This window comes from Leucopleurus acutus (assembly GCF_964270905.1).
Source record: "Leucopleurus acutus genome assembly, chromosome: 21".
Lineage (NCBI taxonomy): Eukaryota > Metazoa > Chordata > Mammalia > Artiodactyla > Delphinidae > Leucopleurus > Leucopleurus acutus.
The window spans coordinates 30,695,595-30,712,357 of NC_139163.1; the positions used below are offsets into that span (position 1 = coordinate 30,695,595).

Below are 16,763 nucleotides of genomic sequence, written 5' to 3' on the forward strand. Positions count from 1 at the left end.
ATGTCACAACATGCGCTTCTCAAGTGCTCATGGAACATGATCTAGGAATAGACTATATACTAGGTTATAGGATAAGCTTCAACTGAGTTAATACAATTAAAAAATACAAAATTGCTCTCTGACCACAAAAAAATCAATAAAAAATCAACAACAGAAAGAAATTTGAGAAATTCAAAGTATGTGGAAATTAAACAATAGATTATAAATAACCAATAATCAAAGAAGAAATCACAGGGAAATTAGAGAATACTAATACAACATAGTAAAATTTATGGTATTCAGCTAAAGCAGTGCTCAGAAGGCAACTTATAGGAAATAGCTATATTAAAAAACAGAAGCACCATCTCAAATAACTAATTTCCACTTAGGAAATTAGTGAAAGAAAAGCAAAGAACTCAAAGGAAGGAAATGGAAGAAATTAATAAAAATCAGAGCAAAATGATTGAAATATGAATATAAAAAACAACATATATTAACAAAACAAAAATTATTAATTCAGGATAAAAGAAAGGTTACAGTCACTAACCACAGAGAAATAACTAGCCTTGGAAATGAACACTGTGAAAAATAATGTGGCAACAATTTAGATAACTTAGATGAAATGAATGATTTCTTATAATAAACAGATACTGAAACTGACTCAAGAAGAAACAGAATATGTAACAAGCAAAAAGATTAAATATGCATTTAAAAAATTCCCACAAAGAAAAGCCTAGTTCTAGAAGGCTTTATTGGTGAATCCAATCAAACATTTAGAGACGAATTAACACCAATTCGTTACAAATTCTCCTATAAAATCGGAGGGAACCCATTTCTATTCATTCAATAAGGTCAGTATTACCCTGATACGAAAACCAGAAAAGACATAACAAGAAAATAAAAGTCCAAAACAAACTACATTCCTCATGAATATTATTGTAAAAATCCTAATCAGAAAACTAACCAATTTATGCAACACATAAAAAGAATTAGACACCACGACCAAGTGGGATTTATCTCAGAAATACAAGCTTGGCTTAATGTCTAAAAACCAATAGATGTATTTCAAAACATTATAGAACAAGGAACATAATGACCAAAACCCACCTGATTCTTTTTTTCCTTTTTACATCTTTATTGGAGTATAATTGTTTTACAATGCTGTGTTAGTTTCTGCTGTATAACAAAGTGAATCAGCTATACGTATACATATATCCCCATATCCCCTCCCTCTTGCATCTCCCTCCCACCCTCCCTGTCCCATCCCTCTAGGTGGCCACAAAGTACTGAGCTGATCTCCCTGTGCTATGCAGCTGCTTCCCACTAGCTATTTTACATTTGGTAGTGTATTTATGTCAATACTACTCTTTCACTTTGTCCCAGCTTCCCCTCCCCACCCCCTGTGTCCTCAATTTCACTCTCTACGTCTGCGTCTTTATTCCTGTCCTGTCCCTATGTTCATCAGAACCTTTTTTTTTTTAGATTCCATATATATGTGTTAGCATACGATATTTGTTTTCCTCTTCACTCTGTATGACAGACTCTAGGTCCATCCACCTCACTACAAATAACTCAATTTCATTTCTTTTTATGGCTGAGTAATATTCCATTATACACATGTGCCACATCTTTATCCATTCATCTGTCGATGGACATTTAGGTTGCTTCCATGTCCTGGCTATTGTAAATAGTGCTGCAGTGAACATTGTGGTACATGTCTCTTTTTGAATTATGGTTTTCTCAGGGTATATGCCCAGTAGTGGGATTGCTGGGTCATATGGTAGTTCTATTTTTTTTTTCCATAGTGGCTATATCAATTTACATTCCCACCAACAGTGCAAAAGGGTTCTCTTTTCTCCACACCTTCTCTAGCATTTATTGTTTGTAGATTTTGTGGAAACTGGACATTCTTTCAAAAGACACAGAAGAAGCATTTGACTAAAGAAAAAAAAAAGCTCAATAAACTAGGGATAGACGAGAACTCCCTCAACCTGATAAAAGACATCTATTAAAAAACCACAGATAGCATCACACTTAATGGTGAAAGAATAAGTGTTATTTCTCTTACATAAGGAAAAAGATAAGTATATCTGTTCTCATTGCTACTATCTCAGCTTTCACTGGAGGCTCTAGCCTAAGCATTTAGTAAAGGAAAAGAAATAAGAGGCATCTACATAGAAAAAAAAGAAGTTAAACACTCTATTAACAGACAAAAAAATGTGTATATATAAAAATCCTAAGACAACCACTAAAAAACATTAGCACTAATAAATGATTTCAGCAGAATTGGAGAATACAAGATCAATATATAAATCAATTGCATTTCCATACTCCAGCAATAAACAATCTAAAATTAAATTAAGAAAATAAATCCATTTATGATGGTATCAAACAATGATAATATGCCAAAAAATAAATTTAACAAAAGAAGTACAAAACACACACTGAAAACTACAAAACACCATTGAAAGAAAGTAAAGAAGATACAAATAAATGGAAAGTGAACCTGTGTTCATGGATTGGAAGACCTATTATTGTTAAGATGGCAATAATCTCCAAATTGATCTATAGAAATAATATAATCCCTGTTAAAATTCCAGCATTGTTTTGCAGGAATTGGCAAGTTTACCTTATTATGTATATGAAAGTGAAAGGGATCCAGAATGTCTGCAAAAATTTTAAATAAGAAGAACAAAGTTGGAAGACTCATACAGCCAAATCTGAAAACTAACTACAAAGCTGTAATGATCAAGGCATTGTGCTTTTGGCTTTCGATTAGAGTTATAGATCAATAAAATAACAATTTCTAGAAATAAATTCTAACACTTATGGTCAATTGATATTTGGAGAGAGCAAGAACATTAAATGGAGAAAGACTGATGTTTTCAAAATTTTAAAATGTTATGCTTCAAATGACACAATGAAAAAATGAAAAGATAACCCACAGAATGGATAAAAATATTTGCAAATCATATATTGGATAAGCATCTAGCATCCACAATATACAATGAATACTTAACTACAACAATAAAAAGACAACCCAATGAAATATGTGTAAAGAATTTAAATAATTTCTCAAATAAAATATTCTAATAGCTAATAAGAAAGTGCAAATATTCTCAACATCATTACACAATAGGGAATGCAAATCAAAAGCACAGTGAGAAACTAATTCACACCCACCAGGATGGCTAAAGTCCAAAAGACAGACAATAACAAAGTTGAGAATTTAGAGGAATTGGAACTCATACATTTGTTCATTGCTGGTGCAATACATAATGGTGAAAATTGTTTTTTAGGGTCTCAAAATGTGAAACATTTTGAGTTACCACACAACTCAGCAACTCTCACCTTTTGCATCTACCTAATAGAAATAAAAGCTTATGTCCACACAAAAACTTGTACAAAAATAACATTATTATGATACGAATATCATTGGAACGCAGAGATAAGACATGCCAGCTGAGACACCCAGTGGACCACCCAACTCCAAGCAAAATCAGTAGTTTACTAACAGTACACAAGTGAGGCCAGTCCAGCACAAGGAGATCTTAATGAGATCAGAGGATATTTAAGAATTGTGAGCTAAATAATTAGTTGTCCTTTTAAGCCACTAAATTTTGGAGTAGTTTGTTATGGAGCAACAAAAAGTGTCTCAGAAATCTATAAATGACTAAAACAAGGAATAGAAGTAAGAATGTATGAAAATATCTAATTTTCAAGCACAGTAAAATAAAATACCTAGCAAATATGTGAAACCTATAAGAAGAAAAGTTCACAAACTAAGGGGGATTAAAAAGTTAATTACAGAGAGTGGGACTCCTGAGATGGTGAAATAATGAGGTCTGCAAATCCTTTCCACAATAAGCAATGATAAAAGACAAAAATCTCAAAAACATTTCAAGATTCTGGCAATTGACCAAGGGCATTAAAATGAGAAATATTAATTAAAGAAAAACTATTAATCCTATGGTAAGAACAGTGGGAATCTGTGACATTTCACCTGAGGTTGTCCCCAACCACATCTCAAATTGTATTGTGTGGTAATTCTACCATGGTAGGTCAAGCCATAAAATCCAAACACTTCCCTATCAGAGGAGGATAACTTGATTTGGTGCAGAGCAGGGCAAAACTACGTGCCCAGATATACTGTCAAAAACAATAGTGATCTCTGTGGCAAATGAATATTGAAGGGCATCATCACAGATAAACTTAGGCTGTGATACTGGTTATTTTAAGCAACAGACCAGAAGATGAGCCAGAAATCTAACATGGAATTGGGGGGGGGGGGATATGATAGCCATAACGGGTCTTGACAACCTTCCATATATCCTTTATAGTCTGGAATATTCCATTCATGCACCAGTTAACACTCATGCTCAGGAGAGACTGAAAGGGGTCTAAGATATCGACAAGTTCATGGCTGAACTTGAAACGTTACTCACTACCTGAGGAGATGTGAGAAAGTCCTATAAAAATCAAAACCTACCTGACTTGAAAACTGAATACTTTCCCTAACAGACAAATCCATTTGCAAAGGTTAGAAGCCTACTAGCTCAAATGTTGGAGCATAGCCTCTGACCAGTCATTGGCTGACCACTAAGATATGTTCACCCAAGGTCAACCACAAAAATCCTGGCTTAAAAGTAGAAACAAGAATTTAAAAAACAGTAAGCACAATAAAACAATGTTACCCACATATTTGAAAATGCAGTCATTAGAAACTATGAGGTAGACCTTATTGGATTTAGCACACGAAACTATAAAACAACTATGGTAAACATGGAACTGAAAGGAACCATGTTTAAAGAAGTAAAGGAATGATGACCTTGACTCATAAAAAAGAGAGTATCAGTAAAGAATATAAATTACACATTATAATGTACAGCTTGGTGATGATGGCTAATAACACTGCATCATATACTTGAATGTTCTAAGAGAGTAGAATTTAAATGTTCTCACCACAAAAGAGAAATGAAAATTAATTATGTGATGGGATGGACGTGGTAGCCAATACTACAGTGGTAATCATTTTGTAATTTATAAATGTATCAAGTCAACACATACACATTAAACTTACACAGTTATGTGTCAATTATATCTCAATAAACCTGAGTGAAATAGAAAAAACAAATAATAATTATAAAATTGTAAAAAAGAACTAAATAGATACTTGAGTTGAAAATATAATAACTAAAATTATATAAGCTCACTAGCAGAAAGAATAAATGAAAATAATAATGTATCAATAGAAATTATTCAACATAAAGAACAGAAAGGAAAAACAAGAAGTAAAGTGAACAGAATCTCAGACACCTGTTTGACACCATGAAGCAAATACACATTTACAGAATGAGCGTCTTAGAAGGAGAGGAGACATAGAAATGATCAAAAACAAAACAAAACAAAACAAACAAAAATACAAAACTTGAGTAAATAATAGCTAAAAACTCCCAAACAATGAAAATCACTAATCTACACATTACTTAGGCTTAACAAACTTCAAGTAAGATAAAATCAAAGACAATCACACATAGACACATCATAGTTGTAGTTACTGGACAACAGCCACAAGGAGAAAATCTTTACACTGAGAAGAAAAAAGTGGTACATCACCTATAGGAGAAGCACAGCAAGGTTCAGAGCTGACTTCTCATTAGAATCAATGGAGACCAGGTGGGGTTACAAATTCAAAGTGCTACCACAAAATACTCTCAATCAAGAATTCTATACTCAGCAAAACTATTCTTCTTAAGTAAAGGCAACAGAAAGCCATTCTCAAATTTTAAAGACAGAGAGAGAGAGAGAGAAATCAGTGATAGCAGAGCTGCTCTGCCAGAAATAATAAGGCAAGAAATGGTAATAATCAGGAAATTCTCAGGTTGAAAAGATGACACAAAACAGTAACTCATATCTACATAAGTATAATAAAGAACATTGGTACTAGCAATAACAAAGTATAAAACAATAAATATCTTGTCTTTTCTTCTCTAAAATTGGTTTAAAAAAACTTGCAAAAGACAGTAATTTATCCCTTTTTTTTTCTTTTTTGGCCAAGCGGCTTCTGGGATCTTAGTTCGCCAACCAGGGATCGAACCTGGGCCCCCAGCAGTGAAAAAGCCTGCATCCTAACCACTGGGCCGTCAAGGAATTCCCACAAAAGACAATAATTTAAATTTCAAGAAAGGGTGGTATAAACTCATCTCTCCCTGTTCCTCCAAGCTGATCAAAATTATAAAAAAGTATAAACCCTGAAATAATATAACAAAAAAATCATAGGAAGTCTCTAAAAGGTGGAAGTAAGAAGGTACCTGTACAGGTATGCTAGGAATGGAAGAACAACATAGCTTCTCAGCAATTCCCAACACCCCATCCAGTGGCAAAAAAGTAGTCCAGGTAGAAATGGAATGAGAAACCCATTAACACCGTGATGCCTAGAATAGTAACCTCTGCACCACAGCATGGAGCTTCTCATTAACGAGCTTGAGACAACAGGTGGCCTGGACCAGGAAACAGCTATTTGGTCCTATTGGCGGTATCAGCAGGGAAGAGTGAAACTCTTCTGACAAAATATCTCCACCCCCCACAGGCTTGATGTCTCCTGTACCTACCTAGAAACGCTAGGCAGAATGACCCTGGGAAGTAACTCCCACCCGCACAAACAGTACTAGAGTCCCACTGGCACTGGGTGGACCAGGGAGACACTTTCCACCTGCACAGGCCCACCATCTACAATATTCCACTCAGAGGCAATAGAAGGAGACAGGGGAAGGTCCTTCCACTCCTGCAGGCAGGACAGGCAAGTATCACTGGGACCCGCAGAAACAGTGACTGAACCAAGAAGACCAAAATAGCATTATGAAGGCTCTGAGAACTTTTGTCATTGAATTTAACCCATATAACTTGGTCAGGACTTATGTGCTACAACTAAGGAGTCTGAATGAACAAAATGAAAGATTTAAGTAGAATGAAGAATTGCATAACATAATAGTAAAAATTTCCAGAAAGCAACTGAAAACCATTTGCCATACCAAGAACCAGGAAAATCACAACTTGAGGGAGAAAAGTCAGTCAATACATGTCAACACCAAAGTACATCACTTGGTAGAATTATCTGACAAAGATTTAAAGTAGCCTTTGTAAAATGATGACAACAAATAATTAAAAATATCCTTCATGGGGAGTGAAGTCAACAAAATGGAGAACTAGAAAACACCAAGCCTTCGTTTTTCTCTGGAAACATCAAAAGACAACCAGAAACTGGCTGAAATAACCTCATTGGAGCCTCCAGAAAACCTCAGGAAAATATTCAAAGGTCTACAAATGTCCAATCAAGAAAAAAACATCTTGAAAATGACAGGAAATTTTGTGGTGTTTTTACTCCCCTATGCCCTATTCCCTTCCCCAGTGTGGCATGGTTTAATCTGGAGGAAATGGTAGTCCATTTCCCAATTCCCTCCCTTATACCAGGTGGAGCAGAGAAGACGACCTTATCTGCAATGTTCTAACCGGTCTGGAAGGTGCCTGAATGGCTGTTTTCTGTGTCCCCTGGTTATTTTATCAAATGCTGAATTTTCAACAAAAATCACAATGTGTCTTAGTCAGTTTGGGCTGCCTTAACAAAAACACCATAGACTGGGTACTCAAACAACAAATATTTATTTCTCACAGTTCTGGAGGCCAGGAAGTTTAAAGATTAGGTTTCCAGCATACCCTGTGTCTGATGAGAACATGCTCCCTGGTTCAGAGATGGCCATCTTGCCATCTTCCTGCTCTGTCCTCACATGGTAGAAGAGATGAGGGAGCTCTCTGGCCTCTCTTTTGTAAGGGCACTAATCCCATTCATGAGGGCTCCAGCTTCATGACCTAAGCCACTCCCAAAGGCTTCACTTCCCAGTACCATCACTATGCATTAGTATAAATTTTAGAGGAACAGAAACATTCAGTCTATGTTACAAGGCAAACAAAGAAAAAAAGCATGGCCCAAACGAAGGAAATAAATTGACAGAAACCCTTCCTGAGGACATAGAGACATACTAGACAAAGTCTTTAAAACAACTGTCTAAAATAATATGCTCAAAGAGCTAAAGGAAAACAAAAAGAATGAAGGGAAGTCAGGAAAATAATATATGAATAAAGTGAAAATATCAACAAAGATATAGAAATTATAAAAAGAAACCAAACAAATTCTGGCATTGAAAAATGCGATAACTGAGCTGAAAATTGAGTAGAAGGATTCAACAGTAGATTTGAAGGGGCAGAAGAAAGAAGCAGTAAACTTGAGAACAGGATAACTGAAATTATTGAGTCTGAGCACCAGAAAGAAAAAGAAGGAGGGACTGGTGGGATACCATTATGCAGAACAATATATGACTTAAGGGAATCCCAGAAGAAGAAGAGAGATTATTTAAAGATATAATGGCCAAAAGCTGGCCAAATCTGATGAACCACATGAACACACAAATCCTTAAGCTTAAATTCTAAGAAGGATAAAGCCAAAGAGACCCACACCAAGACAAATTATAATCAAACTGTCAAAACCTAAAGAGAATATTAATATTGAAGGCAGCAAGAGAAAAGTAACTAACCACATAAAAGGGGTGATAATAAGATTACTAGCCGATTTCTTAGCAAACACTTTAGAGGACAGAATACAAGGGGATGATATATTTAAAGTGCTGAATGCAAGATGAAACAGGCACTTTGGAAGACAGTCTGGCAGTTTCTCACAAAAAAATCAAACAAAAAAACATACTGTTACCATATGATGCAGCAATCATGCTGCTTGATATTTACCCAAAGGATTTAAAATATGTCAATACAAAAACCTGTGAGTGGATGTTAATAGCAGCTCGATTCATCTCAAAATTGGAAGCAACCAAGATGTCCTTTAGTAGATGAATGGATAAATAAACTGTGGTACATACAGACAATGCAATATTACTCAGTACTAAAAGAAATTAGCTCGCAAGCCATGATAAGGCATGTAGTAAAGTTAAATGCATGTTACCAAGGTAAAGAAGGTAATCTGTAACAACTACATACTGTACATTTCAACTATATGATCTTCTGAAAAAGGCAAAATTATGGAGACAGTAAAAGATCAAAGGTTATTAGACATTATGGGTATGGGAATGATGAATAAAAACTACTAAGAAACTATTTTATAGGTAACATGTTTTAATATGTTAATTATATAAAATTAAAAATAAACTAATAGAGATTTGATTTCTAATTTACTACTGATACTAGTAATTTAAATTCATTAAGGCAGAGATAAAGCAAAAATTATCATTTATTGTCCTGTGTTAAAAATTTATTCTAACACTTTTTATAACCTCCCATTGCTAATATAAATTATGTTAGACAAATAAGTGAAAGTATACTTACTAAATTTTTTTCAACTACAACATGCATTTCTATATACTGAGAGAAGTCTGCAGGTGGCTGAAAAAAAGTCACAAACTTTAGATAAAAATTGAAGAATCATTTAATTACTTTAAGTAATATACTACTTCACAAATTCAACATTGAAAATTGTTTTCTATATGAAAATAGAAATCATTTTCAGAATATTGCCTTTGTCATGTCTTTCGCACCTGATCAATCACTTAATTTATTCAGAAAATAGCTTTCCTCTACCTTCCATTCTCCATATTCTCACTGGTACTGGGCTACTCATATGATTCTTTTCCCTGAGGAAATTCTTCCCTTGACTTGCCATTATGTGTGTATTTATGTTCGTTTAATGATTCCACTATACATTATTATGCTGTATGATTTTATCTATGACCTTGAAAGAGTAGGGGCACATCTCTGTGTTTAGAGGGGTGGGATTTCATCTGAAGGATAAAGCTAATCCTTGTATAAATCACTGCAGAAAAAAGTGAGCAACAGAGAAACAAAATGGGTTTCTTAAAATGCACCATAGATATCTCGGTATATGGAATCTGGTTATGATGTCATTTAATTAGACCACAGTGGTTAAATTAGGCACAAATGTGAGGCCCGATGGGCTTATGATCTGTGTGACTTATACTCTGCCAACAAGTAATAATTGTTGCAACTATGTTTAATAAAATATTACTTATGTTCATCATTATTTTTACATGAAGTTAACCTAGGAGGAATGCACTAGGGAAAACTTGGAAGACAGTCTTTGTGGGCACTTTAAGACTGTAGTGCAGTTAACTCAAAATAGTTTGTTACTAAAATAGCATACCACGTATAAGCACTGGACAAATATATAGAAGCAGAAAAGGAGGATCAAATTTCAAAAATTGAGAAAACTTTTATTACGTGTATTTTAATGCTTGAATTTTTTTCTTTTTACACTGGTATTTAATCCTTTGAAAGTTCAAAACTATCAAATTTTTAGTTAAACCATTTTCCTTAACATAAAGAGGAGCAATAGAGAAAAATCTAGGATTTAGCAGAGAAAAGTGAAGATTGTAGTAATTTAAAGGAATAAAAGTCAATAAGGTCAGTAAGACAAATTTAGGGGTGAATGATCATTCATTTTTTCCCTCCATTTAAAAATTCTCTTTGGGCTTCCCTGGTGGCGCAGTGGTTGAGAGTCCGCCTGCCGATGCAGCGGACACGTGTTCATGCCCCGGTCCGGGAAGATCCCACATGCTGCGGAGCGGCTGGGCCCGTGAGCCATGGCCGCTGCCCCTGCGCGTCCAGAGCCTGTGCTCCACAACGGGAGAGGCCACAGCAGTGAGAGGCCCGCGTACTGCAAAAAAAAAAAAAAAAAAAAAAAAAAAAAAAATTATCTTTTACAACCTTGGAGACTTGAGGTTTTTTTTTTTTTTTAAATGCAAATGAAATCCCCTTATGGTCTAATTGGTTTATTTTCATTTCCATCCAAAAGGAAGCACTGAATGCTTCATGATAGTTTTGCTTATAGGATTCCAAAGTTTCATTGAAGTGCCTAAACAAGGAAATGAACTTTACTGGAGGAGAAAAATAAACATTTATATTAATTGAAACTAACAAAATATTAATGGTTTGAGAGATTCAAAGCTATTTCTTTGTTTTAAGCAACATAAGTGTTAGTTGACTTACATTTCCTGAAGTAATCCTTGTTTATTTTCATCTCTGAGATAGGGATTGATGATATTTAGTTGATTATAATTTATTCACTTATTTATTGGACAATAAGCTTTCATGGGGAAAAGATATAGTCCGTTTCAGCAAAATAATTAAAAATTTAAGACAAAGATGCATAAAAGAATGCCAAGAAATCTGTATATTGGGAAGGTGGGCAGGTGTTAAGATTTCAGAAGACCTGAAAAGCTATTTTATTTAGTAAATGAAAGTAGCCAATAAAGAAAACCAATTTCTTGGAAATGTGCTATATAAAGTTGACATCAATTGCATGAAAGTTTGCTTTGGTCAAATAAACACTAAAGAATTGGAGCTAGGGAAGAAGATTGGAGAACACTACTAAATGATCCAATTGCAATGTAGTTGGATTAAAAAGTTAAAGTTAAAAGATACCAAAGCCCACTGGTAAGAATATTCAGGAAGTGAGAGGGACATGAAGATGATGATAGATAGATAGATGATAGATGATATAGATAGATAAATAGATAAGTAGGTAGATAGTTAATGTGTGTGTTTGTGTATTTTGTTTAACTTGGGCAGTCATTATGTCCAATGTAAGATCAATAACTCAGAAAAAAATTGGAATAAGAGTGGGAGATCTGTAAATCACAGTAGATAAAGCTGTGAAAAAATATACAAGACAATATACAACACAAACAAAAACCTGAGACATAACACAAGAAATATCATTATCTAGAACATGAGTGTATAAGGAAAAGTCAGAGAAAGTGAGATAGAAAGTGAAGCAGGAGAATTTTATCAGAGAGTAAAGTGAGTTGAAAGTTTCAGAAAGTTTTTATATTATTTCACCATTAACATTATACTTAATAGTGGTGGACTTTCTTCTTAAAATTGGTCCAAGACAAGGATATTCTTCTCACCTATTCAACACCATGCTAACCAGGGCATGTAGGCAATAAAAGAGAAGTTAACAGCATCATAATTGAAAAGGAAGAACATAATCTTTGTTTAAGATGACATCATCTTGTACATAGAAGACTACAAAGAGTACAATAAAAAACTAATACCCAATTTAAACAAGTTTGCAGAATATGAAATCAGTATACAAAAGTCAATAATTTCCAAACATGAATAATGAGAAATCCAAATTTGAAATAAAATTTTAAATGTGAAATAGCATTTAAATGACAACATTTGTAGAAATAAATTTAACCTAAGAAGTTTGGCTGACAACTTGAAGACAACTATACAAAAGATTGTGGTAAAAAATTAAAGAAGACCTAAAAACAAAAAGCCGCTCAATGTTCATGGATAGGACGAGTTAATATTGTTAAGTGGCAGTATTTCCAAGATTAATCTACAGAATCAACAGAATCCCAGCTTGATTTTTCAGGGAATTGAAAATAAGTGAATTTTAAAATTTATTTGGAGATTGATAGTATCAAGAATAGCCAAAACAATCTTGAAAAAGAACATTACTGAAGGATGTACACTTACTAATTCCAAAACTTATTCCAAAGGTATAGTAGTAAAAAGTGTGGCTCTGGCATAAGGATAGACATAAGATCAATGGAGTATTATTGCAAGTGCAGAAATAATCCCTAACATCTATGGTCAACTGATCTTTGAAAAAAAGGGTCATGAAGATTCAGTGGAACAAACATGAGTCTTTTCAACAAATGGTGTTGGGAAAACTAGATATGCATATGAAAAATGATGAATTTAGAGCCCTCCTTCACTCCATACAAAAATTAAATTAAATTGGATCATATATTGAAATGTAAGAGATTAAAGAATAAAACTTTTGGAGGAAATATGAAATAAATTTTGTAAACCTGGTGTGATGGTTAGTTTTTTCTGTGAACTTGCCTGGGCCACAATGCCCAGATTTTTGTTCAAAAATTATTCTGGATGTCTCTGTGAAAATGATTTTGGATAAGATAAACATTTAGATTGGTGGACTTTTAGTGGAGTAGATTACCCTTCATAATATGTGTGGAGCTCATCTGATTAGTTGAAGGCCTTATTAGAACAAAGACTACCTTGTAAGCAAGAAGGAATCCTTCCAGCTGACTGCCTTTGGACTTGAATACAACTCTTCCCTTGTCTCCAGCTTGCTAGTCTACAGTCTACTCTAAATTCTTTCATTCTCCCTCTCTTTGTGTGTGTGTGTGTGTGTGTGTGTTTACATCAAATATATATGTGTGTGTATGCACATACACACACACACACACACACACACACACACACATACATATATTCTGTTGGTTCTGTTTTCTTGGGGAAGTGTCTTTATTGAAAGATACCCTTAGCCGTGTTGGTGCAGAGCTGAGATTGTTGAAAACCAAACCCAGAATCTCATTTTGTGAATGGATGAACTACAACACAAATTGAATTTCCACCCTCACAGGGTGTCTACTGGAAGAAATAACATCCTAAAAATTGGAATGAGCGTATATGAGAAACTCTGATGAAGCTGGGGTCACTAAATCCCTAAATTCTTTTTTTAAATAAATAAATATTTATTTATCTATTTTGGCTGTGTTGGGTCTTCGTTGCTGCATGTGGGCTTTCTCTAGTTGTGGCGAGTGGGGGCTACTCTTTGTTGTTATGCACGGGCTTCTCATTGTGGTGGCTTCTCCTGTTGTGGAGCACGGGCTCTAGGCATGCAGGTTTCAGTAGCTGTGGCACACGGGCTCAGTAGTTGTGGCTCGTGAGCTCTAGAGCGCAGGCTCAGTAGTTGTGGCACATGGGCTTAGTTGCTCCATGGCATGTGGGATCTTCCCAGACCAGGGATTGAAACCATGTCCCCTGCATTGGCAGGCAGATTCCTAACTACTGTGCCACCAGGGAAGTCCCTAAACTTCTACTAAATTCTGATGAGTCTCCTTTGCCAGTAGAAGCAGTCTCTCCATCCCTGGATAAGGATATAAGGAAAATGTAATGGCCTACCCTGAGGCAGTTGTCCTAAAAGACACTAGTGATTCTTCTCAGCATCCTAGATAAGTATCTTCATTTTATGTGAATTTTTATGTGAATTTATGTGAATGTCACTTATGTTTATTATATCCAAACTTTGATATAATGGATATGGAGAAAGGAGAGCATCTGCAGACAACAAAGGTCTGGATCACAGGGAAAAATGCCACTAACAGCAGAAAATGCCATCTTGGTGTTCTGGAAAACTGAATGACTAGTTTTAAGACTTACAATAGGTTATGAAGTTTCTGGTATCACTCTCTCTCTCTTTCTCTCTCTCATATACATATGTTAATAATTTTTTATCAGAAAAAAATACATTTTTTATATTGCTGCTTAGTAATAACTATATAGCTTACTCAATTGATCACTTACCTCTACACTTTGTATTTTATAGGGCTTTTCTCTTGACTCAATATCCTTCTCAGCATATAAAGGAGCACCTGTATTCCTATGTTTTACTTGATAAATCACATGTTCAAAACCAATTGAAGGCTCCAAGGGCTCAATTCCATAACTTACATTTTCAAATTGTAGTAAGCCCCTAAAAATTCCAAAAAGTAAGTGAATAAATAAAACAGTTCATTTTTCACGAAGTCAATAAAATGACATAATCAGGGTTTTTTAATAGTATGTAGGTTATTTTCATTCTTAGCCTTATGTGGTGAAGTAAGAAAAAGTTACCGAGTATCCACAAATTTACTGAGTGGAACAGAGTAGTAATGCTATTGGTATTTACCAAGCTACTAGTACTCTGTGGTCTCCACATACACTAAAAAATCGTAATTCAGGAGAAGAGTAGGAGACAGTACAAAAGTCTCCATGCTGTGCTTTTCCAATGACAATTTCCCACTATAAGCCATGCCTCACTTTATAACTTAGCAAAGATCAAGGAAACTAAAAGCTGGTTCTTTGAGAAGATAAATAAAATTGATAAACCTTTAGCCAGCCTCATGAAGAAAAAAAAGGGAGAGGACTCAAATTAATACAACTAGAAATAAAAAGGAGAAGTTGAAACTGACACCATAGAAATACAAAGGATCATAAGAGACTACTACAAGCAATTATATGCCAATAAAAAGAACAGCCTAGAAGAAATTGACAAATTCTTAGAAAGACACAACCCTCCAAGACTGAACCAGGAGGAAGTAGAAAATATAAATAGACCAATCAAAAGTACTGAAATTGAAACAGTGATTTAAAAACTTCCAACAAACAAAAGTCCAGGACCAGATGGCTTCACAGGTGAATTCTATCAAACACTTAGAGAAGAGCTAACACATGTCCTTCTCAAACCATTCCAAAAAATTGCAGAGAAAGGAACACTCAGAAGCTCATTCTATGAGGCCACCATCACCCTGATACCAAAACCAGACAAAGGTATCACAAACACACACACACACATTACAGGTCAATATAACTGATGAACATAGATGCAAAAATCCTCAACAAAATACTAGCTAACCAAATCCAACAACACATTAAAAGAATCATATACCATGATCAAGTGGGATTTATCCCAATGATGCAAGGATTCTTCAATATACGTAAACCAATCAGTGTGATACACCATATTAACAAACTGAATAAAAACAATATGATCATCTCAATAGATGCAGAAAAGGCTTTTGACAAAATTAAACACCCATATATGATAAAAACTCTCTAGAAAGTGGGCATAGAGGGAACCTACCTCAACATAATGAAGGCCATATACGACAAACCTACAGCAAACATCATTCTCAACAGGGAAAAACTGAAAGCATTTCCTCTAAGATCAGGAACAAGACAAGGATGTCCACTCTCTCCACTTTCACTCAACATAGTTTTGGAAGTCCTAGCCACGGCAATCAGAGAAGAAAAAGAAATACAAATTGGAAAAGAAGTTAAACTGTCTGCAGAAGACATGATACTATACATAGAAAATCCTAAAGATGCCACCAGAAAACTACTAGGGCTCATCAATTAATTTGGTAAAGTCACAGGATACAAAATTAATGTGCAGAAATCTGTTGCATTCCTATACACTACTAATGAAAGATCAGAAAGAGAAATTAAGGAAACAATCCCATTTACCATCACATCAAAAATAATAAAGTACCTAGCAATTAACCTACTTAAGGAGGCAAAAGACCTGCATTCAGAAAACTATAAGATACTGACGAAAGAAATCAAAGATGACACAAACAGATGGAGAGATATACCATGTCCTTAGATTGGAACAATCAATATTGTGAAAATGACTATACTACCCAAAGCAATCTACAGATTCAATGCAATCCCTATCAAATTACCAATGGCATTTTTCACAGAACTAGAACAAAAAATTTCACAATTTATATGAAAACACAAAAGACCCCAAATAGCCAAATCAATCTTGAGAAAGAAAAATGGACTAGAGGAATCAGGTTCCCCAGACAATACTACAAAGCTACAGTAATCAAGACAGTATGGTACTGGCACAATAACACAAATATAGATCAATGAAACAGGCTAGAAAGTCCAGATATAAACCTACGCACCTATGGTCACCTAATCTATGACAAAGGAGGCAAGAATATACAATGGAGAAAAGACAGTCTCGTCAATAAGTGGTGCTGGGAACACTGGACCGCTACATGTAAAAGAATGAAATTAGAATGTTCCCTAACACCATACACAAAAATAAACTCAAAATGGATTAAAGACCTAAATGTAAGACTGGATACTATAAAACTCTTAGAGGAAAACATAGG

At 34.7% G+C, this 16,763-nt stretch overlaps 1 protein-coding gene across 1 annotated transcript in view; it reads right to left on the minus strand.

The window, feature by feature from the left end:
- The window catches only part of ADAM2 (ADAM metallopeptidase domain 2), a gene marked incomplete at both ends in the record, with an annotated part of 73,484 nt that overhangs the window by 43,313 nt on the left and 13,408 nt on the right, over positions 1 to 16,763 (minus strand). The window contains 2 exons of the mRNA XM_082864000.1: positions 9,370 to 9,426; positions 14,404 to 14,572. Coding sequence (XP_082720126.1) covers positions 9,370 to 9,426; positions 14,404 to 14,572 — 226 coding nt within the window. The remainder of the gene's footprint in view (positions 1 to 9,369; positions 9,427 to 14,403; positions 14,573 to 16,763) is intronic.